Genomic DNA, 24838 nt, shown 5'->3' with positions numbered 1-24838 from the left:
CAGATCTCGAGCAGAAGAAGAAAAACAATACTTGTTTTTAAGGAACACAATGAGGAGAAATTTGTCATTTTTTCCAATGGGGATAATTCATCTCTCAGGGAAGGCAAGAAGGATACATACATCGACTCTGGCTTCTTTTGGTTCTTTTTATCTCTCTTCTGAGCTCAACGTCGCCCCCTATGAGGCTGTAGTGAAAACTGTACCTCTTAGTGAAACAGCTCTTCTGACAGAGAGAAAATAGAATGGAAAAAGGGGCAACTAGGAGTTTGTCAAAGCTTTGTAAATGTAAAAGCATCTCTCTTAATTTTTTTTACATAATTACTGCAAAACTTTGGTAATTTTAAGCATTTGTTTTAGCAAATTTTCAGTGAACTGGAGAGTTCACTGAAATTAGTCGAATTTTGAGATGTAGGCTTCTGAGATTGAAGAATTAGTCATTAGAAAATTATTTAAGAAATCTTTTTTTTCTTAATTTCATTCAACATAAAAAGGTTTTCTGTGTTTATTATACAGTGCATTAATGGTATTTATCAGCCTAAGCAAAAGGAAGCACAAGTTCTGAACGTCAGACTTTTTATTTAAAAAAAAAAAAAGAAATAGTAAAACAAACATTGAAACAGTGTACTATTAGTACAGTCCCATATGACAAAATGAGTTATGAAAACAAACCACATAAAGGATGCGTCTTTGATATGTAATAAATTAATCAGCAAAACAAAAGTAATAAAATGCTTATACATCGGTGCTGCACAGGAAAATTTTGAAACTCCAATGCTTACAATTTTAAGACACCTGAGAATATAAATATAAAAAAACAGCCGTTTGCAGCTATTATTTAATTCCACAGTTCTTCCAAATGATCTTAACTAAAGCTTTAATAGCTTTAATAAACATAAAAATACAGCACATCCACTTCCTGTACAGTGTGCATAACTGAATTAGTGTGGTTGAGATATCGTTGTCCCTCAAAGCAGAAAAGAAAATAACAATAATATAAAAAAAGAGATTCATCCAAACTGGATAATGTCTTCTAGAAAACTGAGACTTTGTGTTCTAATCAATTCCCCTTTTAGGTCAGTCCATTAACCAGCAGTTGGGTTAGAAACAAAGCAGTTAGAAACAAAAACAAAAACAAAAAAAAATCCTGCTATAGCCAAAGCCTAAAGGAAGTTGAATGATTTATCCATTTGAAAGGACTTCAGCAAACTTCGGAAAACTCGAGGCTAAATGACAAGCTGGGAATTCTGGAAAGAAAGGGTTGGAGGGAATCTGCACCGACGCTGCAAAACAAAGTAAAACTGTGAGGTATGTTCTTGTGATTTTATAGCTATAAGAGTCAGCTGACTCGTCCACCTGCCATGACAGACAGAAGGACATCTGAAAACAGAAGTAGATTGTGTTTGTTCCTTTTGTTTAAAACAGTCCGTGTGTTCGAAGGTTACTGCCAGCAGCAAACCTCCTTCAAAAAAAAAGTGTATAAAAATATCAGTGTTGCTTTGTTTGTTTTTTTACTTCAACGGGCTCCCACTGACAAGGAACCGACATTGAACTGCTGCCGTTTGTGAAAAATAGAGAGGAAGACATCTTGAACCGGAAAAGATTACGCCGGAGGATCAAGGAACAACAATCGTCTACAAAAGAAATTCCACAAGAACAAATGGCCTGGATAACTTAGACTAAAAAGAAAAAGAAAAACAACAAAAATAATAAAAGCAACGACTACCTGGTTTGTTTGTCTTGCTTTTTAAAGCAAATGGGGAAAAGGCAGTTTTATTCTCTTTTTATACAAACCATTTGTTACAAACATTAGCAAAGTTTCCACAGTGCTTGCTTGTAGAGACTCAGTCACAGTGCAAGCCATTCCACTCTTCAGCCATGTGCATCTTTCAGGGAAAAAAAAGTGCCATCTTGCATGTTTTTGATGGAATATCCACCTTTATGATGATGCAGCTGTAAACACGGTGAATAAGTAGTCATGACGATGCTTAAGGCTTTCAAACGTCTCCCAATAGAAGTGGTCGCTGAGACAAAAGGAATGTGGGATAAACAGTGTAGGGATCACTGACACCAGAGACAGACTGGATTCACCTCAAGCAAAAACTCCTGAACAGACGTGGCCCGGTTACTGGTACCAAAGTCCGGTTTTCAGAATGACTAAAATTTTCATTCGCGAACATTTTTCGGTTAAAAGCCCCTTACATGTGACGCAACAGGAAGTGGCGCAGTGAACTTGTTGGTCCAAACTGCGCACGCTGCCCGCTTCGACAGCAACAATAAAACACCCAACCAAAAGGTAGCGCCATTCACACAAAAAAGCCAACACTCGAGCAGAACAACAACAACAACAACGCAGTGAAGAGAGATTCATCATTTTCCCCGTGGGGATAATTCATCTAGCAGGGACAAGGATACATCGAGTCTAGCATCGTTCGCTTCTTTTTCTTACTCTTCCTAGCTCTACGTCGCCCTCTTCAGGCTTCAGTGAAAACTGTGTACCTTGGACTAAAACGCCTAAAACGATGGAGTATGAAAAAAGGGGCGCGTGCTCACCTGCTAAGGGTATGTGAAGGCATTTTAAATGTTACAAATAACATTGACGTAACTGTATTTTTCAATAATTACTACAATACTTTGGTCATTTTTATTCTTTACTTAAAAATGTTGGCCCAGTGTTCTGACTATCTGCCATCAGAACACATGCTCCTTCTTATTCCTGAATGATTTGCTTTCTAATGTTTTGGAGGGTTTTATGCAACAAGTTTTAAAGTTTTAAGCGTTTTATTTGGTACATGTCTTTGTTTGACAAAAATAGTTCTGGGTTACTTTTGCTGCTTCGCCATTTTGTTCCCCCAGCCATCCCTCTACTTATAGTTGCTATAGGTTTATGATAATTTGTGCTTTGAGTCGGAAAAAGTAATTTAATGTAACTCAAAATGGACCATAGTTTACTTTGTGCACAAAGTTTACTTTGTGCTCAGTGCGCAAAGTAAACTAGAAGCAACTTCATGCTGGTAAATAACATGTATTGTACCACAATACCTGTTTTTACCTACAAGTTATAACTGATATCTATGGAGGATTAGGACCTCTGGAAAATAATAATAATGAATGAAAATCTGACTTTTATCCCAGAATTCCAACTTTATTCCCAGACTTTATGAATCCTTTTTTTTTTTTGCCAGTAGCCATAATACAATTCCACATATCAGTGAATGTCTGGCTGTCTAACAATGTAGGAATATCCTGCATGTTCTTTCTTCTCCACTGAATTTTTGACTGAAGAGTGATGGAAACTGTAACTGTACATAATGACAAAGCAGCAAAGCAAGCAGCACCAAACTGAACTCATTTTAACACATCGGGTCTGACAATGTAGCAGTTAGAATTGTTGGCTGCTTTCATTTACTAAAGTCAGGACGGGTGACGGCAGCCATGTTTTGTTTGCATCTTATTACTGACACCAGCTCTTCTTCAGTGTTGATGACCCAAATACCTAGCAACCATGTTTGGATTTCCACAAAAAAAAAAAAACTGTTGCAATCAGATTATTCTTCCAGTGCAACCTGTACGACTTGTTTATCTGCATTGGAAGAAAAAGAAGACGAAGAAGAAGGAGAGGGGAAAAAAAAAATCCATCTGGCACACCTGATCCCACGCACTTCCACACATTCTACCATCTGGTCCCACAAAGCCAGAGGATCGAATGCTTTTAATCTGAAGGCAGCACCGAGTTAAACACACATCCATTCTCTTCTCTGCCGAGAAAAGTAAAAAAAATGTCCAACTTTTACACACAAACACACACACACACACACACACACACACACACACACTTACAATTTCAATCACTATCCTTTCAAAATATAAGGGAAAAAAAAAGAAAACAAAACACACACACCAACTCTCACTGGCAACGCCAACCTATCTAGCATAATATTACCCCTAATATAAGGACTACACGTATCATTTCTGCTGCTAGTAGCATTACCATTTATTCTACATTAAAAGCTTAAAGCTTATTTACAATTGCATCAATATTAGACATAACACTGCTGCGTATTATGTGAAGATAATGATTCTAGCCTTCAGAGTGGTGTGCAAACAGCTTGTCTAAAGAGAGGTGTGTTCAGCTTCCCAACCAAACAATGTGATCGGATGGAAATATCGACAAGATATTCCCCATATAGTCACTAAAAATGAATAAACGTGAATGGTTCATCACTAGGACTCAAAAAGAGCATAGCAACAGCAAAAAAAAAAAAAAAAGTTCTAGTCACCGCCCGGCTACCTAATATCACAAACTTAACGCTTAGCCCTAAGGATGAACCATGAGAAACCAGTGAAATTCTGAATGAGGAGAAGAATGAATATCATCTTTTTTTCTTTACTTTTTTTTTTTTTTTTACAGAAATGAAAGAAAATGTGAAAAATCCCTGCAACTTACAAAAAAGTGTTTGAATCTGAGACGTTAGGATTCGAAGTTCTGTATGGCTTAGGATGCACTCCACCGTTCTCATTGAAGCTAAAGAGAAAGCATCAGGACTGAAACTGATTGTGCTGCCGTGAACCTGCGTTAAACAATGAGGTATTCTGTGAGTTGTGGGTTGTTGTTGTTTTTTTTTTTTGGTTAGAAAAGGTGGAATCAGTATTAACGTTATGTTGGAGGCAAGCTTCAGGAATGTTTCTTGGTATGACTGAATTTTACAGGCGTTTTGTACCTTTAAATTTCAGGGTGGTGGTGAGGAACCAACTATGTTCTGGAGAAAATCCATCCATCTGCCGTTCTGTGGTGAATTTCTAAAAGCACTTCCTCTTTTGTTCTTGCATATGTTCAGTTTCACGCAGTGCTGCGTAATTTCTACCCACCTGCAGTAAAGCTCTAACACCTCAGAAGGCTCAGTCCAATCTGCCTGTTCTGTAAACTTCTATACACGCATGTGCAACCAGGTATCAAGAGCGCTAGGTCCGAAGAGTTCATTTTTTGAGGAAGTGAGGACTGAAATGGGGAGATTTCTTAGATGTTCACCTCTTCCTTGCGTGTGTGTGCATGCGTTTTTTGGAGTACGGCCCAGTGGATTTGATTGCAGCTGGCTGACTTTGAAACGGACATCACCTAAGCGCCCTCCTAGGTGTGGGCAGGTTAGCGTGAAGAGGCGGGTGTGGCCTTGCAGCGAGCCAGCAAGGAGGGCTGGAAGTCAGGGTGGCGGCGGGCGTGCTTAATCAGGTGGTCGCTGCGCATGAAGCGCTTGTCGCACAGCGGACACAGGAAGCGCTTCTCCCCCGTGTGGGTGCGGGTGTGGCGGGCAAGCTCGTCGGAGCGGGCGAACTTCTTCTCGCACTTAGGCCAGGTGCAGGGGAAGGGCCTCTCACCTGCAGTGGGGCGGAAAGAACTGTTAGACATTGCCGGTTTATCTCCAACGTTACAACACACATTAACATTCACTTAAATACATTCTTATTTAATCTTAAGTCATAAAACTATACATGACACATGCACCAAGAAATCAGTTTGAAGCCTTTTCTTCATGTGTCCTGCCTCAGCATTCCAGGCATGCAGTAAGCCACGGCCTCCGTGCAGTAAGCTCTTTTTGTAGGCCAGTTTGGCCTACAACACTGCACTCAAATCACTCTTCGTTGGATGAGTGATTTTATTAACCCAGATTTGGCCCTGGCATCAAAGTAGACAGGTTGCATAATGATATATGAACCTGTTTTTGTATGACGTTCAGTCTTCTGTGTTATGATAATGTGATCTTGTATTGCTGGGGTGTGATTGTGCTAATTTGTCATCTGGAATTGAGACTGAGCATTGTTTTAAACATGCCAAACCCATAGGGGGCAGAGTAGCTCAAAGCTAAAACTTATGTCAGCCAATCAGATTGCTTCAGAACAAATATGACTTCCTATTAGGAATTAAACATGGTCCCAGGATGTTCATTTGTGCAGACAGATAGAGAGGTTGAACTACTTTTAAATAGTAGGAGTATTAAAATATAAAGTTATTAAAACTCAAGACGATGTCGATTAGGAATTATGTCAAATCAAGTATGTAGACATACTGGCGTATTATTTGTCACAGACTGCAATGCGTGAAACTCTAAATCTCCTTTCTCGCCATGTGCACACGCAATCACAAATAAAGGATGAGTTGCATTAAATGAGATTCTAACATTGACTCACCAGTTGAAAAAAGTATTACCAAAGTTTAAGATGAAGAAAATCAGTGTTAGCTAACTCAAGTGTTTTAAATATTTGTCTGAAAATTTTAGCAACTATTAAGCTGGATTCTAAAATAAAACTTAAGAATTAAGAATTGTGCATGTGTGAATGGATGACTAATAATGTGCACAATCCCAACATTAACGGGACATTATTTTACAGTGTAAATACCACTGATACTAAGCATTGAATACATCTTATTTTAAGTAATCTGGCTTAGAGCGTAATATATTAATCTTCTCAGGGCAACAATACAGCTTTCTGTATGTCGTTTTTATGCACTGTACAATAAAGTATTGTATGAAGGAAAACTAGAGGAAAATCTCCCTGCACTCTGAAAGCAAGCTCAGATTTAACAAGACGACCCCCATGTGGGGTTTCTCTCCTCACAGCCAGCCTCTCCTATGCACGGTGCCATCTTTAATCTCCTGCAGAGTGAGTCAAAGTTACTGGGATCAGTCGTGACACTCTCTGCTACCATGTTCATAAAGCCTGACCGCGTTGTTGTTGGAGAACATCCAAGTGTGAGTTCTCTCCGTGAAGTGTCCTGCCCCTGATCCACATGTTCGGTTGCTGTTTTATAGCTTAGCTTGGATTTTTGCATAGAGATTATTTAAATTGGAAAGTAATAGGTGCAACCAGTGTGGCTCACTGTCCAGGGCGGCACAGACTAAGGGACAGCGCTCAGGAAAAAAAGGGAAAAGTTGCACAGAAACATGGCAGTACATCCCTGATGGACAGGAAGTTAGCGATTCATAGTTTGGTGTTAGTGGTAAAATAAAGCACTAACACTTTATTTTAGAAGTGTTAGAAAATGAAAAATCTGGTGAGATTATTCGTTTATTACAACTTTATTCTATTTCTGAAAACATGAAAAAAAGCTAATCTGTAAATTAGCTTCTAAATTTAAAAGCTAATTTCATGATTTTTTTTCTGTAAAATATACATATATCCACATCTATTAATATTAAATTTCATTTAAAAATGGACAATGTGCAGCTCAAACATAAATGTTTCCATTTGATCCGCTGTCCCAGATGATAGCATAAGCTAATTACTTGTTTATGTATATGTGTAGTGAAATCTTAACTTTCAAAAAATGTGTTTTATGCAGCAATTTTGTCATTTCCACTCTGGGAGGGGAGTATTTTCTTCTGTTTTTAACAATAAACAAGTCTGTAAAACACTATTTCTGTAAGCAATTAAAGAAAAATCCACTGATTTGACACAAGACTACATGCTTACATAGTCTGACAAAATCTGGTTTTACCACAGAAATAGAGTTTGCATTTCAGTTTCAAAATTGTACTTGTAAAAATAACTAATGTGTGGTTCTACAGCAACTAATGTGTCAGTTTTGATTGACTAAAAGGTCAAGTCAAAGGTCAAGTCAGTTAACCATCATTTATTCTAACCAATCCAAAGGTTAGAGTGGTTAACCCCCACCAGCCCTTTCTATTTTTTGTTCAATTAAGAACATTTTGTGGTTTTGTTGCATAACTTTTCACATGTTTCAAGGTAAAATGGAGACACACAATTGACCTCACTTTCAGAAAGCTGTAACTCACTTAATGTTGAACCTACATACATGATTTTGGCATTATTCCAACATTTTTTATTTTATTTTTGAGCTTGAAAATTTGCAAACACACTCATTAAAATATCTTTTGTCATTAAATTATGCCATAAGTTGTGTAATAAAGTTGTTGTTTTAGCAGGATGGGTTTGTCAGGAGGAGTGTGTTTGTCTTTGGTTATGTGTGAGGTGATGGGAGGTGTAGGGGGGCGACCAGAAGCAAGAAGAGGTTCGCCCATGGTCCTATTTCTACCACTTGAGCTCTATTTTAATGTCGAATTGCTAAACTTAATAGATTACAGGAAGAAATGACTTTCCATATCCAGACGGGACCTCCTGCGGCTGTTCTGACTAAACTTGTATGAATAATTCAGAATTATAGAGGAGTGATAGGGAGAAAAGAGAGAGAGAGAGAGAATAGTAAAAGGAAGAGTCGCCCCCATCCTGCACTTGCTGCCAGAAACGTGTCTGCTTCTGAACTCCGTGTCCCCGACGTTAAGGTTTCGTCTTACGTTCATTTCATATGCAAATCCAGCGGGGAGGAAAACTTTCGTCACAGTTTTTAACGTCCAGCCCTGTTCTTTTGTTAGTTTACTTCTTTGTCACCGAGGGGAGTTCGGTTTTTTTTCTCTCCCCTTCTTTGTGGGGCCACGTTTATCGAACAAACCCAACCCAACGAGGATAAAAAAACAAACAAACAAACAAAAAACAGCCATGCTAATAAAAGTTAGGCACACGAAGCATTTCCTACGGTGTAATTAAGGTGGGCGAGAACAAAAGCAGGGAGCCGGGGACACGGTGTAGCTGAATAAAGCTAGCTAACACGTCCTGTAAAGTGCTGATGTAATCAAGCGGCTGTCGTGTACCTGTGTGTGTCCGGATGTGAGCCTTCAGGTGCGATGATTTCCCGTAAACTCTGTCGCATCCGTCAAAAGTGCACTGATGTCGCTTGACGGGGGACCGCGGAGGCCCGACTCCCCCGGCCCCTCGGAGGTGCTGCTGCTGGAGATGATGCTGCTGCTGTCCGGGGACGGGTGTTGCGGAGGGGGTCATGGTCGGGGTGGTGGGGTCGGACAACGTGGTGTACCCGCTCTCCCCACCGCACGAGGAGTTGCTGCTCTCCGAGTAGGCCGACATCGGGCGGAACTTGCTGTGCAGGTCGGTGAGGATCCCGGCCACCGTCATCATGTTGGTTCCCTCCAGCCTCAGCGTCTCTCGAACTTCCCTGTCCTCGCTCGACCCGTCGGGCTCTCCGGGGTGAAGGCCCACCGGGGCAGGCTGGCTGGCGGGGGCCACCGGAGTGGGTCTGTGCAGGACGGGACCGCTGGAGATCGAGACGAGACACTCCGCGGCGAAATAATCAGATGAAGCAGGCAGCGACATTTTTATCTTGTTTGGTTTCGGTTTTTTTAGTGTGTTTGTCCGCGGGGTAAAAAAGAACGAAAAGTCTCGCTAGGAGGGGCAAACTGTGACGTTGGTCTGATCCCGACCTCGTTCTCCTCAAACTCGACGTCCAACCTGCTTCCAGTCGAGAGTTGATGCGGTCATACGGTGTGTCAGCAGTTTAAGAGGAAGTTTAAAAAACAATATCAAGGCACGGCTAAAAATATTAATGTTCTAAAATCATGCTAATGCCCCGGGCCCAACGCGCGTGCCCCTCTCCGTCTGACGGTTCATTGTGTCTGAGCCTCCGAGAAAGCCGGTCAACCCACGCCCACGCCCCCCCTTCCTCCTCCCTCTCTAGTCCGGACTAACGGCGCGTTCACGGGAAGTCGGTTAAAACTTTTTCATTTTCAATTAAATGTTAAAATGCTATTAATATATATACGTGTTTATTTTAACGTTTCCATAATCGTCGCATTCAAATTATTTATATATTTTTTTAAAAAGAACGTGGGCACTGTTTGTCATGCGGTTGTTTGTCATATCATCACTTCATTAAAACTAACGGCATAAGAACATTATGTTCAACAAAGAAATATTATATTTGACAGGATGTAAAATGCACCTCCTATACTTTAATATACGAAGGGGTGGAGGTAAGAATAGTATTTTGACCGTTCTCAGTTGTGAAAAAAAGGTTGTTTTTTTATCGCGCGAGAAGGCGGCGTGAACCAATACGCACATTACGGGCGTGGACCACGCTGCTGGCGGGTGGATCGTGTAAAGTAGGTGGCACTCTGGGAGCTTAATGATGGGGGATGGAGGCTGGGATGAAGCCTGTTGGGTAATTTAGTTCCCCACCACCACCACCACCTTCACATACAGTCTTAGAGGACGTGGCTGATTGGCCAGGAGTAGATAAATCCAAATCTCATCACTGCTTCTGACAAGATTTTTTTAATTAGGTTTTTGAAACACAACATATCCTTATTCCTCCCATATCACTTGTGGAGGCTTGAAGACAAACCTGTTACAATGTTGTAGAAATAAACTCCACAAGTTTATATCTACAACATTGTAACAGGTTTGTCTTCAAGCCTCCACAAGTGATGTTGCTTTTTATTAGGTGAGCATATATCCTCTTCACATCCAAACAAACATTACAGCTATGATTTTAAAAAACGAAAGTAACTGTTCAAATGGAGGAAGAGGAAACTTCAAATAAACAATAATATGTTTCACATTATGAAATGTCCTTGGAAAGCACAGCAGAAAATGCACCAACTGTTAAGCACAGTGGTGGGGGGCTGATGATTTGGCTTATTTTTTCATCACAGAAAGCTGAGTGTGCGATTTCAGTGTTAAATGTCACCCTGGGCTGGAATGAGAGACTAATGGTGTGAAAACTTTGAGTAAAATATCACGGTTTTATGAAATATTCATGAAAAATTAATGACTATTACTTGGTCCATACATGGTCCATGTTTGTTGCAGCCAGAAATGATTGAAAGCAGCTCATTTTGTGTCCCTTAAAAACAATGGAAAAACTTAACCTTGATTCAGCTCAAAATTATTCATACCCCTGGCAGAATTAGGTTCAAAGTGATCTTTTTATATTACCAATATGTTTCTTCTGGCTGGAAGTAATAATGCCATTTTGAAATCCTAAAACTGATAGAGAATATGTGGAGAAAGCTAAAGACTAGGGTGATGACAAGTACCTCTTTCAACTTCAGACTGATTCAGCCAGGGCCGTGCAGAGACCACTAAAGGTGGTGCTCAAAATAAAAGGGGCCCATCTAACCGCATTCTAGGCTAAGCCACACAGCTTTCAGAGTTTAATAAACAATGATAACAAAATTGTGAGATATACAATCAAAGCTAAGGAAAATCTCTAAAGCATACAACTATGCGTATGTAAGATATTTTATTAGGAATTTCTTTCTGCAGGTCTATTTTGTTATAAGAAAGTATTGCCATATTCAAACCCGCAATTTAGCAGCACATGTAAATCAGACCTAGACCACCAGACATATTTTGTCTTTACAGAATTACACTATTAAAAATTTAAACAAGGGCACAATGCAACCTTTTAGTGTACTGTAATCTATAAAAAAAGAGCTGCCTGTTTGCTACACTTGCAGTGGAGATGAAGATGGTCCATTCAGGAAAGCAGAGCTGCATCAAACTTCAACATGGAACTGCAGAAAAACGAAAAAAAAAAAAAAAAAAAAAAAAAAAAGCAAAAATCAAATTGTTAATGCATGTCACCATGAGAAAAGCCTACTGAGTTTTGCTTAAAAAACTTTTTTTCTCACGTCGAAGGGGGGGGATGGGGGGGGTTGCAGGTCAACAAAATATTTCTGATGTGTGCAAATAAATGTTTGTTTTTAAGTTCATGAGACAAAAATGAGTTATTTAATTTAGAAAAAAGTTATTTAAACAAAACATTTTGTTTTTAAAAAAAATCATTACAATTCCAAAAGTTTTGATTACAATTTTATTTTACTTAACTGAAGTTAATTTTTTTTTCCCATTGAATAATTGGGGGGGAAAAAAAACCCTTCATACTCTGCGAACCAGACCCTAAACTTACTTAAAGTCTGGTTGAGTTTTTTCCCCTTCATTAATGACACACTTTTATTACATACATTATATCTATCATGGTAGTTCAGAGTGAGTTATTTTTAATTCTAAATGAATATCCTTGTTGGACTTTTATTTAAGTGCTATTTTCCTTCCAGATACATTTACCTAACGCCAGAATAAATGCAATGTACATTATGCAGCAAAGGAAATTAGATCGGACATATATCCATTATGGAGATGATCGGTTTTAGACAGGCAATGTGCCCTTATTGCATAAGCCAGTGGTTCCCAAATTTTTTCTTCTGCGCCCCCCCCCCACCCCCCCAGTGGTTTCCAAACATTTCCTGCGCCGATCCCCCCCCCCCAATGGATTACAAATGGCTGTCTGGTTGAAACGACATGTGTGACAGGGGTGGGGGGGGGCATCGACTTTTTTTGGGGTAAAATGAATGTACATAGCTGAAAATAGACACCAACATCGGTAGCCTACAAGGTACTTGTTAAGCTTAAGATTCTGTATTGATATTAGCTAGTCATCTTTTAGCTAACATTACCTGCATCCAACAGCTTTACTCAAGCTGTTGGATGCAGGTCGGTTAGTTTGGAGGGAAAAACTGTGAAAAGTTCTTTTCTGGTTCTGGTTTGCTGCCATGATTCTAACACACCTGTAGCTCCACACAGCAGTAGCAGGTCTCCTTCACAGGTGTAAACCCAGCGCGAGCGTCGTAGCGCTCATGTTGCGTTTAAAGGCGGCTCGGAAAAACAGGTTACAACATGTTAACGGATTAAACAGTTTTAACTGCTGATAAAAGTGACAGAGGACACAGATATGGGAAGTGTGGAAGCCTCTACTGTATCAAATTGACATAGGAAAAACAGAGAGTTGGCCATTCTAAGGTAAAAACCCAGCGAATACAGTGTTCATGTTTTGTTTTTGTTTTTTTCATCCAGAGGGCTTCCCGCGCCCCCCCTGCAATGACATGGCGCCACCCCCTAGGGGGCGCGCCCCACAGTTTGGGAACCTCTGGCATAAGCGATGCTGAAGAATGACTGCTATCATTAACATACAGGGAAGAAGCTTTTCAGTTATCTTGCTTTGCTAGCAAAGTCGTTAGCTAGCAGCTAGCTAATAGCACAACAACAATAGCCTAATGTCTGTATTATAAAAATACTGAATCGATAGATAAGAACAGTTTTTCCTCACCTGGCTGTCTCCTCCCGCTCAGTAGTTCTTCAGAGAAAGGCAGACCTGTCAGTGTCTGTTGTATTTCATTACCTCTCTGCTTTCACCGATACTCCGTGCTGAAGCAGAAACGATACTTCAGCGCTTTCCGTCATCTGACAAGTAGCAAGTCTATTCCACTTTATTCACCAAAAACGTTTTTTTTTTTAATTCACCAAAAACTGTTCTGTAATCTGGAACGTTCGCGACGTTGAGCTCCAGTTAGCCGCCGTATCTCAATGTGCGAAAGGCAACTGCGCCAGTCATGGGCAAAAGGTCAAAGGTAACAAGGTGACCGGGGGTGGCTTATTATACTGTAAAAAAACAAAAAAAAAACAAATAATTTTAGTACATGTTATTATGTGTCAGAAGAGGGCTTAGAAAATAATACCAAAAAAAAAAAAAAAAAAAAAAATTGACCAAAAGGGCACTTGGGGGCAAGGAGCAAAAGGGGCAGGTGCTCAAGCACCCCCCTGCCTCCCTTTGCACGTGCCTGGATTTAGCCAAGATAAATCACCCATAAAAAGGAGTGTTTTGCTGCATTAATGATTAGTCCACTGGTTATTAAGAAGCAATTAAATAATTTTTGACATGCTGGGTTTTTTTTTTGACAAAATGTACATAAAAATCTAAAATAAACATTATTTTTCAAAAATGTATATTGTGTTGTGTTTCAAGCAATCTTTGTACTTGATTGAATCAAAATCTTAAAAAATGAATAAATTTTTAAATAATTTTTGACATTCAATTTTCTTTTAATAAAATGTAAATAAAAGTCTTTTTTCCCCAATACTTGGTTTTGTCTCATGTCAGAAACAACCTTCAGTCAGTTAAGCCCATCAGGTTTATTTGCATCGCACATTTCAGTAACAAGGCAGTTCAAAGTGCTTTGCATGATAAAAACACAAAAATAAAAAAATAAGCACATAATACGAATTTAGGAACCAGCAACAAACATTACATTTTGATGACTGCCATCATCAAAATCATCAATACACATAAAACATGTTGGTCAGTGAAAAGCAGTAGAAAGCAACTCTACACAGGTGGGTGTTTAGCCTTGATTTAAATGAAGCAGTGTTTCAGCTGTTTTGCAGTTTTCTGGAAGTTTGCTCTTGAGTTGTGGTGCTTGGAAGCTAAATATGTATAAGGTAAGGTGAGAAATGTACTTCTCACCTTATCAGTTGAAAATCTTTAAAAAAATTAACTGTAGCTGACTTGGAGTGTGCAGCAACCTGTGGGGGAGGGGCAGAGCTTAATTGCTTTATGCTCCAAACAGCAGGACATTTCCACACTTTGCCTTGCGTCTCAAAAGGAAGTCAGACCAAAGAAATGATAAGCTGGGAAAACTTGTAGGTTTTGAAATGATCACTTTAAGAGCTGGTTGCCTGGTAACCTGCCCTGGTCCAGTCAAATGTGAGACCATCTCCCCCACAGTGGAGGATTGGTACAAATCAGGTCATACAACATAATGACCCAACAATCTACAACAAAGTGTCTGAAGAAGAAAATGGCAGGGTTAGTGTCTTGTGAAATAAAATCTTTACTTAGCTTAATGCTAACAAACGATACTGTTGTGCATCTTTGTTAGTTAATTGCTAATGAACGATGCACAACCGCTAGCTTAGTCTTTTTTCCTATTCTTGTTGCATACAAACATGAAAAGATACATGTCAAATCTAAATGTACTATTTGTTTGCTAATTAAAGGATCAACAGCCTGCTGATCAAATATAATATCTAGTTGTTACAAAGTGTTCCTGTTACCTTATCCAACACTTCCTATGTAAGTACCTCTTCGTTAGATGTATAGCATCTAATGAAGCTTTTTGTGGCATGGGTCAAATTTATCAAGTCAAAAGTGATCGGAGGCCAAGAAACATGAGAAATGTGAAAACTAAAAAAGTAACAAAACAACTTTTGTTATGATTTTTTTTTTTCCAAAAACAGACTTAACATGCAATATATTGATTAAAATAATAAGGTAGTTATAGAGATTTGTAGGAAATGGATGTGCAAATTACTGTAGATCAAAACACAAGTAAGGTTTTGCCTTGTTAAAAAAATCTCAAATAAATAGATATTTTTGAGTTCGACTGTTTTCTATTTTATTGGCCAAGAAAATAATTTTTCATCTATTTTTATCAACAAAAAACAGGATTCGGGTCACTCTTTCGTCAAGTTTTCCATCAGGATTGATGTAACAGAGATTTATGGGATGTTATTTATTTCTGATTTAAACTTCTCTCCATCTTCCTCCGGTCTGCTGTGTTGTTTGGACTACATGCTGTTTGTTCTCCAATGTTCTCTAACAAAACCTGCGAGGCCAGAAACAGAAGAGATGGATTTACTGAGTGTAATTCCACACATTTAGAATCGATTTACTTGAAAACAATTGGTTAGACTGGAATTTATTTAGTATTTCTGTGTAAAGTGGAGTAAATGCTTGCTACAAATTTAGAAATGTCTCATTTTCCTTCCTCTTTCCAATTATCTACCATTTTCACATAAAATCCTAATAAAATACATTAAAGTTCTGTGGTTGAAACATGTCAAAATGTGGAAAAGTCACTGAATACAAGTACTTTTACAAGCAGATGTGTGTGTTCCATATAGTAAACCTTCATTTTCTCTACATATGTGCCTCATGTGTCCAATTTGGCCACACATCTTCATGTGTTTTGAGTCTCGAGGCCTCGCCAATGATTGGCCCGTTGAGTGTTTGTAGCTTTTAGCTCGGAATCTGCGTCCTGATTGGCCGCTGTGAGCAGGATGGGTCACAGTGGAAGTCCACATACAAGCCCGGTCATTGAGTTAAACGAACAGAGCTTGGCTTTCATCCCTCATGTACATGTTGGGGTTGCCGAGGCTGCCGGACCTGCGCTGACTCTGGGTTGCTATGGCCGTGTCCGTGTTGCTGCTTGCTTATCCACATGTTATTTTGGTTTTTCTACTTCTTCATGGTAAGAGTTGAGATTTTTTTTATTTCATATTAATGTTTGTGGAGAAATTTGAATATACAATTTAATCTCATCTTTTTAAAGGCATGAGATGATGAGAGAGCGTTTATCATCACAACTGTTTACCTTAAAGTTGAGTTGTTCTTTTGTTTTTGTTTTTCTTCTGGACCTTATGCTTAGTAGGTGAATGTCTTCTGGTGGAGCCAAACATCTGTGACACAAGTTGTCTTGGTGAGATATTTTGTTCTTGCACAGAACAAAGCTGTTTAAAATTGTTGCATGCAAATAGAGCTAAAAAATGGGAATAATTGATAATTGAAATAATCATCAACTAATTTAGTGATAAATTAATCGTTAAGTGGAGCCCAGAGACTGTAAAGAAGGGCATTTGCTGAAAGAGCAACACTGTAATTGAGCTAAAATGGAACAAAATACATATACATTTTGCAATGAAGATAAAAAAAACTTTTTGTATGTAAAAATATTTTACCCAAAACTCCTCAAGCGGCAAAAATTTTGCTATGCCTGGCTCAAAATTGTAAAAAAAAAAAAAAAAAAAAAAAAAAAAAAAAGAAATCTACAGTTTAGCACCTTTTGCTATCCAATTATTAATCAGTTAATCCAAAAGGTAGTTACCAGAGCAGCACCACACTGTACTGATGACATTATTGATGTTAAACTGTGCAGAGAGGCCTAAGCTTTTCACATGTTGATGTTAGAAGCATGTGAACAAAATGTTTACTTTCATGTTTGAAAAATGAATTGAACTATTTGTTTATTTGCACTCTCTTGTATTTCTCATATTGCATAAAATAAGTTTAAACGATGAAATGAAAAGTGCAGAATGTGTCAAATTTTTATGCGATTAATCGTCAGAAGAATTGATAAGTAAAATAATTGTTAGCTCCAGTCCTACATGCAAACACACCAGTAATGTTAAAAAAAGGTCTTTTTTTTCAAAAGCAGGAAATTAGCATTTAATTTTAAATTTAAATTTTGTTTTTTAATTCTACACCCGTAGGGTCTCAGAGCACTGACTTCTCTGCTCAGAAAGGGGTGAGATACACCTACAGGTACAGCACGGCCATCAGCACCACCCTCCATGGCTCGGGCGGAGGCCGGAGCGGGCTGGCCCTGGACTGCATGGTGGACATCGAGGCGGTCTCCGACTGCCACCTAACCATGCAGGTCGGCTCTCGTTCATAGCCGCTCTGAGCCGACTATCTAAAACATGTTGTGTTGTGGTTTCAAGTGTCTGCCTGTCCAACAGATAAGAAATTCCCAGATAAAGCGTCTGTCCTCTCAGAGGGAACACTCTGTCCTGCATCTAAAAACTTTGAGGTAACACCCTTTAAAGCTTTCTTTGAAAATTTTTATTATTTTAACTCATAGTTGTGTCTGCGCTCTGTTTGTTGCAACCTTATACCCCTTTGGAATGCTTCAGCTATGACTCCTATTATAGGGATACTCGGTTCAGATGTGCCTCTTCTATTTGTTCTCTTGTCTTGGGAGGAGGCTGAGGAGGAGGAGGAGGAGGAGGAAGATGGGCTCATCTGGTGTTTTTGTTTCCCAGGGAGTCACTGGAGAGAACGCGCCTCAAGTTCTCCCTCCAGGGGGGAAAGGTCACAGCCCTCTGCCTCCAGGAGGGGGAGCAGGTGTGGGCTCTCAACATTAAACGGGCTCTACTGAGCATGCTCCAGACCTCCCCCATGGTCGCCAAATTCAGAGAAGAGACAGAGGTGAGGGGACGGAGACGACATGAGTCTGAACTGATTCACGTTTTCACAAACTTCGCCACAGTTCACTGGAATTTGACAAATACCTTTTAAACGCAAACTACTAAAGTATTTTTTGTCTAGTTTCCAGTACAAATATCTTATTACACTTGAAAGTTACTTAGAAGAAGCTTTTTAGCAAGATATAGAAGCTTGTCTTAAGTCAATAACTTCTTAATATGAAAAGGTTCTAGTTCCATTGGCAGATAGTTTCAGTTATGAAATGGGAAGCATGTCTTTTGTGAACTTATCTGCCAGTGGAACTAATCCTTTTTCATCTATATAAAGGACTTACCTCTGTTGCACTGTTCATTTAAAGGACTTGCGCCGATGTTTTTCCTCAGACTGATGTTCATGGAACATGCACCAGCAGATACGAGAGGCGAGGACCATCACTGCTGAAGAGCAGAGATCTGAGGCAGTGCCAACAGTCCAGGCTGGACCGCCTGTGGCCTCATTCAGTCACTCTGACTGAAGACACGGTGAGTTCCTCTGTCCTAAAGCACGACAATGTGTTAGGGCCTTTGGAGACAGAAAAAAAAAGGGTTGAATATCTGCCAAAAAACTCAAAGTTTGAGATCAATCTAGAAACAATGTGGAAATTTCTGAGTTTGAAAAGTTGAAATATTGCTACAAAAACTCAGAGTTTAAGATTAATCTTAGAAGTTTTGTTGAAACAAAATGTGGAAATTCTTGAGTCTAAAAAGTTGAAAATTTGCTAGAAGATACTCAGAAATTTTGAGATAAGTCTTGGAAATCGATGAGAAAAAAATGTGGAAGCTTTTGATTTTCAAAAGTTTAAAATGTTAAATTTCTGAAGTTTTTTCCAAAAAATCTTTGAGATTCTTTTTATGGAAAATTACCCCTTTTTTTCCATCTATAACGACGTTAAAACATCGTCGTACTAAACTAATTTCAACAAGTAATTTTATTTTTGCCGTTTGGACTCAGGATGTAGAAAAACACTTAACTTTATGACAACTCCAAAGATGAAAGATTCATTATCACTTCAGATGTTTATAATGGAATATGTCATGTGACTTCCTTGGTCTAGATGGTGCGGATGGAGCTGCACTGTGTCCAGCGGCCTGGCCAGTTGATGGTGGAAGAAGTTAACTGTACTGAGGTTGTATCATTGGCAGCTTCCTTGACGCCGTTGGTTCCTGTAAAGACAAAGAGTGTTTCCACGTTGCTCCTGCTCAAAACCCAGCCGGGAGCGTCTACCGGAGCAGGTCAGCATGACGATTCTACTTCCACTCCTTAGTACAGGGCTGTCCAAACCTTTTGTCATCGGAGCCAAAGTCATTAAGTCACATTTGCTCATGGGCTAAAAGGAATAAAAACAAAATTAAAATCAGTCCAATATTTTTGTAGGAAATGGGTGTTAATCATTGTTGATCTAAAACTTGAAAAGTAAGTTTTGCATATTTGCTGTATTAAGAGACAAACATCTAATTTACAAATTCCTTTGGATTCAATTAACCAAATAAATTCTCAATTGCAAGAACAGAATTTGGGTCACTTTCTTTCAAAGTTTGCTGCAACCAACGTTCACATTTTATTAAAAGTCTTCTGGATAGACGTGATTCTACTTCTCATAGAGGTTGCAAAAAGACGAATACTTTGTGTTGTACATAAAGTGGCAGTGTTATGTCTAATCGACTTTACATAATGTTGTAATGTTATTTCCTCATCAAAAACATACCTGGAGTGTTGCTTTGATTCTTTCATGCATGTTTGAGAAATCCTTTCATCTCCATGGCAACCATTCAGCTGTGCAAAATGCCTGGGTGGACCTAGCTCTGCCTTCGAGGAAGAAGCTCCTTTTCTGAGCTGCGTTTGTGAGCTTCCAAGCTTTCACCTCATACAGCATCTCTCTTCACAGAGCTCCTTCAGACTAGCCTGCAGTAATTAGCAAACATCTGGTGGAACTGCACGTCTGTTGAGTTCATCATAGGAGCTACTTCTCAGTGAAATGCTGGTAAAAACAGGTTGACAGAGGAGAGATGTTGTAGTGGCTTCCTGAAGGTGGTATTTCAGAAAAAGCAGGTTTTCTTTTTAAAGAGACAGAGGTTCAACTTGTAGCCATTAAATGAAAAATGTCAAATTTCTTATAAGTCATGTTTGATTTATATACAGCCTTTTATAACAAGTGAATATTACTTGATTGTGCTATAAATTGGCAGTATGTGCCTGGAAAGCACATAACACTGCCCCTTTAACATTCTCCATTGTAAAAAAAAATCTGTCAGTAATAATTTGAACCCTGATTGAAAATGAAGAGCTTCTGTCTTCACTGCCCACCTCTACTGGACGGGGCCAAATTTGTATGGTTCTTTAACTGCAGCTGGGGGCATCCCAAATCAGTCCAAGTGTCACAAACAGCCCCCGAGCCGCACTTTGGACACAACCTGCCTTAGTAACGGCACTTCCTGACAGACATGCAGTCAGATCCACATATCCCTTTGCTCCATCAGAGTCCCTGAGTCCTGGTGTGTTCACTGACCTGCGGTTTGAGGATGAAGGCCCTTCGAGGCCGACAAGTCTCCAAGAAGTTGGTCGGACCATCGCGTTGCTATGCAGCGTTGCCTCAGATCCACAGCAGGTAACCTACAGTCTGTTTTCACCCACCTTCACTTCTTCTGCTCCACACTGTTTTTATTTAGCAGTGAAGATGAATAAAACAACATTGCTAACACTCTGCCAGATCACCGAGTGCATGTTTGTATTTGTGTGTCATGGTTCCCCCCTGGGATCCCAGAGTCTCCTGGGAAGGTAATCATACTCAGTCTGACAGTCTTTCTGACTGTATATTCGTAAGGGATGTTTTATGTTTTCGGAACAAATGCTTATAAAGTAACATCAATCATGTGATGGAAACAACATCAATTTAACAATGTGTCTAATCTTCTTCTAGATTTCCCAGGACTTCCTGGAGCTGGTGTTCCAGCTCAAAGACATGACTCTTCCTCAACTCAAAACACTTTGGCAAGAATCTTCTTTCAAGTGCAGAAATGACTGGTCAGTTGGTCCATAACGGCTATATTCGTGTATCTTGATCAGTGCTTTAGTTTACAGTGTCAAAAATGAGACATCTGCTGAAATCTACCAGTGATTAGGAAGCCATATTGTCAATGCAAATAAATATCAGCTAGTTCAGTCCATCTATGGCATATAAAATAGAGTGTCAAATTGTGATGTGTTTATTGTATCAACTCATATATCTTATAAACTGTGATCTCACATCCAGTAAAGCTGGTCATGGGAAACTCAGGTGAAACATAATCAAGTTGTTCTGCTGTTGTTACAAACACCAGAACAACTTGAGACTCTTTGGGCGAATGGAAAGCATCAGAACAATCTGCTCATACTTACTTCAGGTATCACATATGACAGATTTCATAACTTATTAATTTCTGTGTTTTTGTCCTTTAAAAATATAATTAACAGTATTAGCTGTGTGCATTACAAATGTGCACAAATCTTTGTCTATATTCTGCTAATGTCGAAAAAACACAACTTTGCAGTTGCGGCGTTTCCATTAAATAAGAAATGAAATAAAAATCACATGTGAATACGTTTGTTCCTGCAAAAAAATCATTAAGAATATTGGCAGCGACGGATGTAAACAATATTTATAATTCAGGATCACTTATGTTTGTATGTAGCCCCTTATATTTGGTAGTGGCTACATATCTGGCATTTTGGGGAAATTGTAGTCGACAATTTTACAGAAGAGTTATGGATTCAACACGTTCCAATGACACTTTTTTGTGATGCTGTGAGCTCTGGTGGAGCCAGAAAAAAACAAACTATCATCTTCCATCTACTTCCTGTTGTCTTCTTTGTCATTTCTGCCAATCCAGCTGTTGATCACGTGACTCCTGTGATGCGAAAAAAAGTTTTCCCATTGCAGTTCTGTGAAACACATCTACTTTGGCATAACCGAAAAACAACCTGTTTTATCCAAAAATGTGATTTTTATTTTTTTTAATTGGCATGTTTGAAATTTCAATTTGCACAATTTTCTGGTTAATGGAAACACAGCTGTTTGAAGCTCATTGGTTCAAAACAGATTTTCTTACCTCAGAGGTTAAAGGTCATACAGATGGATACTGATGTTAGCTATTGTTGACAGGCAACCACTACTGGAGGCATTGCCAGCATGTGGATCTGAAAACTGCATTCTGCTGCTGACTGAGCTGGTGCTGAATAATGAACTGGAGGAAGGGCAGGTTAACTCTTTCCTGACCACCTTAGCCCTCATCCCACACCCATCACCTCAGATCATTGGCTCCATCAACGTAAGACCTGTTCACAGCAACCGCTGAGTTCATCCATGCAATATATCACTTAAAAACTGAGATGTTGATTCTTTTTAAGGGTTTTTTGGTGCGTGAAGAGCTACGGGCCAAAGCGATGCTGGCTGGATCATCTCTCATCTATCAGATGTGCCAAAGGTTTCAAGCTTCCTGCGGTGAAACACCTCAGGTTCAGTTTTTCATGCAGACAATTCAGGAAACCCTGAATGCAGGGTGTGGGGAAAAGGAACCTCATCAAATCAGAGAGGTACGACGTCTTCAAGCTGAAGTCAGTGCCCTTTAATGCACAAACCATGTCTTTGAAATGGATTGTGAAATACTTGACTGCCCATTTGCAGATATAATTGTGTGTCTTCCAGCTTATTTATGCATTGAAATCCATTGGAAACAGTGGTGTGAATGCTGCATCCTTTATTCCTCTGTTGAGTCACTGCCTGCTGGGCCACCAAACTGAGCTGGAGCTCAAAGTCGCCGCAGTCCAAGCTTTCAGACGCTTTCCATGCTCAGCTGACGTGAGTTGATTCTTAAAACCAGTGGTGGACAGTAATGGAGTACATTTACTTTAGAATTTTTTGAGTATCTTTACTTTATTTGAGTATTTATTTTCTTGGGAAACTTATGACTTCAACACCACTATATTTCAAAAATACAACATATAAAGGCTACTAGAAAAAAAAAAGGAAAGGAAAAGTACATTTCTGACAAAAACTCAGAAATTTTTAAATTAATTTCTGAAATTTTCTAGAAAAACTAGAACATTTCTTACTTTCAAAATTTGAACAGTTTTGACTTTTGAAATACAGAAATTTCCTTCTATAAAATTCCTGAGATTAATCTCAAAATGTGATTCTTTTCTATAAAACTTTTGACTTTTCAAGCTCAGAAATTTCCAAATGTTTTTGAAATGTCAACGTTTCTTTTGTAGAAAATGTCTGAGTTTTAAAAAAAAAAAAATTTAATCCCCCTCCGGATATTTACTCCTTTTTAAAATAATACGCCGTCTTACTTCCTTTTGGCTCCGCATAGTTTTGTAGTATGCTGTTGCTTTTTTATTTACTGAAATTCAATTGGCCACACGCTATGCTCTTCACAAGATGGGGAACCAATCACAGTCGCGCTCACAGCTGATATTTGGAATTAGGTCATCCTCGCCAAGTGTCTCGTGCTGAGCTGCCGCTTTTAGCCTAACTAACTCAATGATGGAGAGAAACTCAAGTGGACTAGATGACCTCATTTTAGCTCGGTGTTTTATGTTTGTAAGCTTCTCTGTTTAGTATGGCATTATTTATAGTTACCAATGTTGCTGTCTGTTGGGAAAACATAGCTTCTCCAGTTTTTATCCTTTTGGAGAGACGTTTTAAATATTTATTTTTCCTGAAGTTTAAGTGGTGTAGACGTTTGTAACAGAGTGGTTCAACATGTCAATACATCATGAGGTGGTTTCAGCCAGTTAAAAGGTTCTGTAAAAACATTACGAAAACAATCCCCGCAATGTACTGCTATTGGAATATACGAATTATGCTTTTGAATACTTAGATATTTTCAAAAGTAAGTACTTTGAGTTGACTACGCTTTTACTTGTAGTTGAGTATCATTTAACCATGACTGTCAATACTTTTACTCATGTACTAGAGTTGAATACTTTGTCCACCACTGACTAAAACCATAGTCAAGTCAGAACCAAGATGTAAAAACTAGCAAACACTTTAAAATATAGTCTTTGCCCCAATTAGATTAATTATGTATTCACTGACTTAATAGTCTAAGTTAGAACATAACAAAATCAAATCCCCATTAAGGCATGTTTAAATGTAGTGATAATTGCTTTGCTATGTGCTCTGGGTTGAGGTGAAGTGGTCAGATCGTAATCAGTTACTGACAGCGGTTTCCTTCTCTCAGCGGTCGGTGCTGATGCAGCTGTACAGATGTTCCCGGGAGGACCTTGAGGTCAGGATCGCTGCATACCAGCAGCTCATGCTCTGCCCCGACCAGGAAGTGTTTGAAGTGGTGAAGACAACACTGAAGAACGAGACCTCCAGCCAAGATCCGATCTGTGCTTGGACAAGACACCCAGAATATGTAGCACAAGTCTAAATAACAATTAGGAGTTTAATATTGACTAAACATATCATAAATACTTGTTTTAAGTTGAGAATTTATTCAGATTAGTTTTTAGTAGGACTGTACAGGCAAGACTATCTCCTTGGACCTTTTTTGCGTTATATTTTTTTGGAAATAATTTCCCTTTCTTCTTTTGTCTTTCCAGTGGGGTCCTTTGTGTGGAGTCATCTCACTAATATCCTGCGGAGTGAGGACCCCGTGAAGCAGACACTAATTCAGCTTCTGCCTGATGACATTATAAGCAGAGATTTTGAGGCAGAGTTTTGGAAATATTCCTCATATTCAGATCATACTTTTGTTTCAGGTAAAAGGAGGGAGAGCATATTTATTGTGGATGCTAATCTTAGCATCATTGTTTTTACAACGGTCCCTTTTGGTTGCTTGTGTTTGGCTTGTAACTCTTTTCCAAGTGTGACGTTAAGAAAAACACAGAAGAGTTGCAAAAGAGAGACACCACGTACAAAAACTCCTCCTTTTCTCTAATTTTACATCAAAAATCTGAACTGGCAAATGTTGCAGTGAGGGTTAGGGTTAAGTTAACCCTACCATCAGTGACCTTCAGTATTTTGGGCAATGTCATAAGTGACAGCAGCCTCTGGTCCTATTAGCTAAATGCTATATTAGCATGTAAAATTCTGGCTAATAATACTTGGGGATATATTAGCCAACAATC

The 24838-nt window shown here is 39.1% G+C and overlaps 2 protein-coding genes across 2 annotated transcripts in view; one reads left to right on the top strand and one right to left on the bottom strand.

Annotated features, from left to right (window-relative positions):
- Positions 1–556: 556 nt before the first annotated feature.
- LOC106929806 (Krueppel-like factor 13) lies at positions 557–9531 on the bottom strand. The gene is made up of 2 exons (XM_015006949.2): positions 8661–9531; positions 557–5370 (listed from the first exon to the last, which is right to left on the bottom strand). The coding sequence occupies exons 1-2, from the start codon at positions 9175–9177 to the stop codon at positions 5141–5143; spliced, it is 747 nt and encodes a 248-aa protein (XP_014862435.1). The 5' UTR covers positions 9178–9531; the 3' UTR covers positions 557–5140.
- Positions 9532–15796: 6265 nt separating this feature from the next.
- The window catches only part of apoltp (apolipoprotein lipid transfer particle homolog), a 65091-nt gene continuing 56049 nt past the window's right edge, over positions 15797–24838 (top strand). The window contains exons 1-14 of the mRNA XM_088014665.1: positions 15797–15950; positions 16128–16178; positions 16969–17135; positions 17218–17288; positions 17521–17686; positions 18067–18204; positions 18777–18954; positions 20200–20327; positions 20640–20743; positions 21861–22026; positions 22106–22291; positions 22404–22556; positions 23944–24097; positions 24311–24469. Of these exons, the coding sequence (XP_087870791.1) occupies positions 15887–15950; positions 16128–16178; positions 16969–17135; positions 17218–17288; positions 17521–17686; positions 18067–18204; positions 18777–18954; positions 20200–20327; positions 20640–20743; positions 21861–22026; positions 22106–22291; positions 22404–22556; positions 23944–24097; positions 24311–24469 (1885 nt within the window). The 5' untranslated portion in view covers positions 15797–15886. The remainder of the gene's footprint in view (positions 15951–16127; positions 16179–16968; positions 17136–17217; positions 17289–17520; positions 17687–18066; positions 18205–18776; positions 18955–20199; positions 20328–20639; positions 20744–21860; positions 22027–22105; positions 22292–22403; positions 22557–23943; positions 24098–24310; positions 24470–24838) is intronic.

The sequence above is a fragment of the Poecilia mexicana genome, unplaced genomic scaffold (genome assembly GCF_051168715.1).
Source record: "Poecilia mexicana isolate PSO_F unplaced genomic scaffold, ASM5116871v1 scaffold_17, whole genome shotgun sequence".
Taxonomy (NCBI): domain Eukaryota; kingdom Metazoa; phylum Chordata; class Actinopteri; order Cyprinodontiformes; family Poeciliidae; genus Poecilia; species Poecilia mexicana.
This window is presented reverse-complemented; position numbering and strand designations above follow the sequence as displayed.

Coding starts and splice junctions, on each gene's coding strand:
- LOC106929806 (XM_015006949.2), bottom strand. CDS start 9,177: ATGTCGCTGCCTGCTTCATCTGATTATTTCGCCGCGGAGTGTCTCGTC. Junction 5,371..8,660: donor TCACATCCGGACACACACAG/GTACACGACAGC, acceptor GCCCCACTGCAG/GTGAGAGGCCCTTCCCCTGC.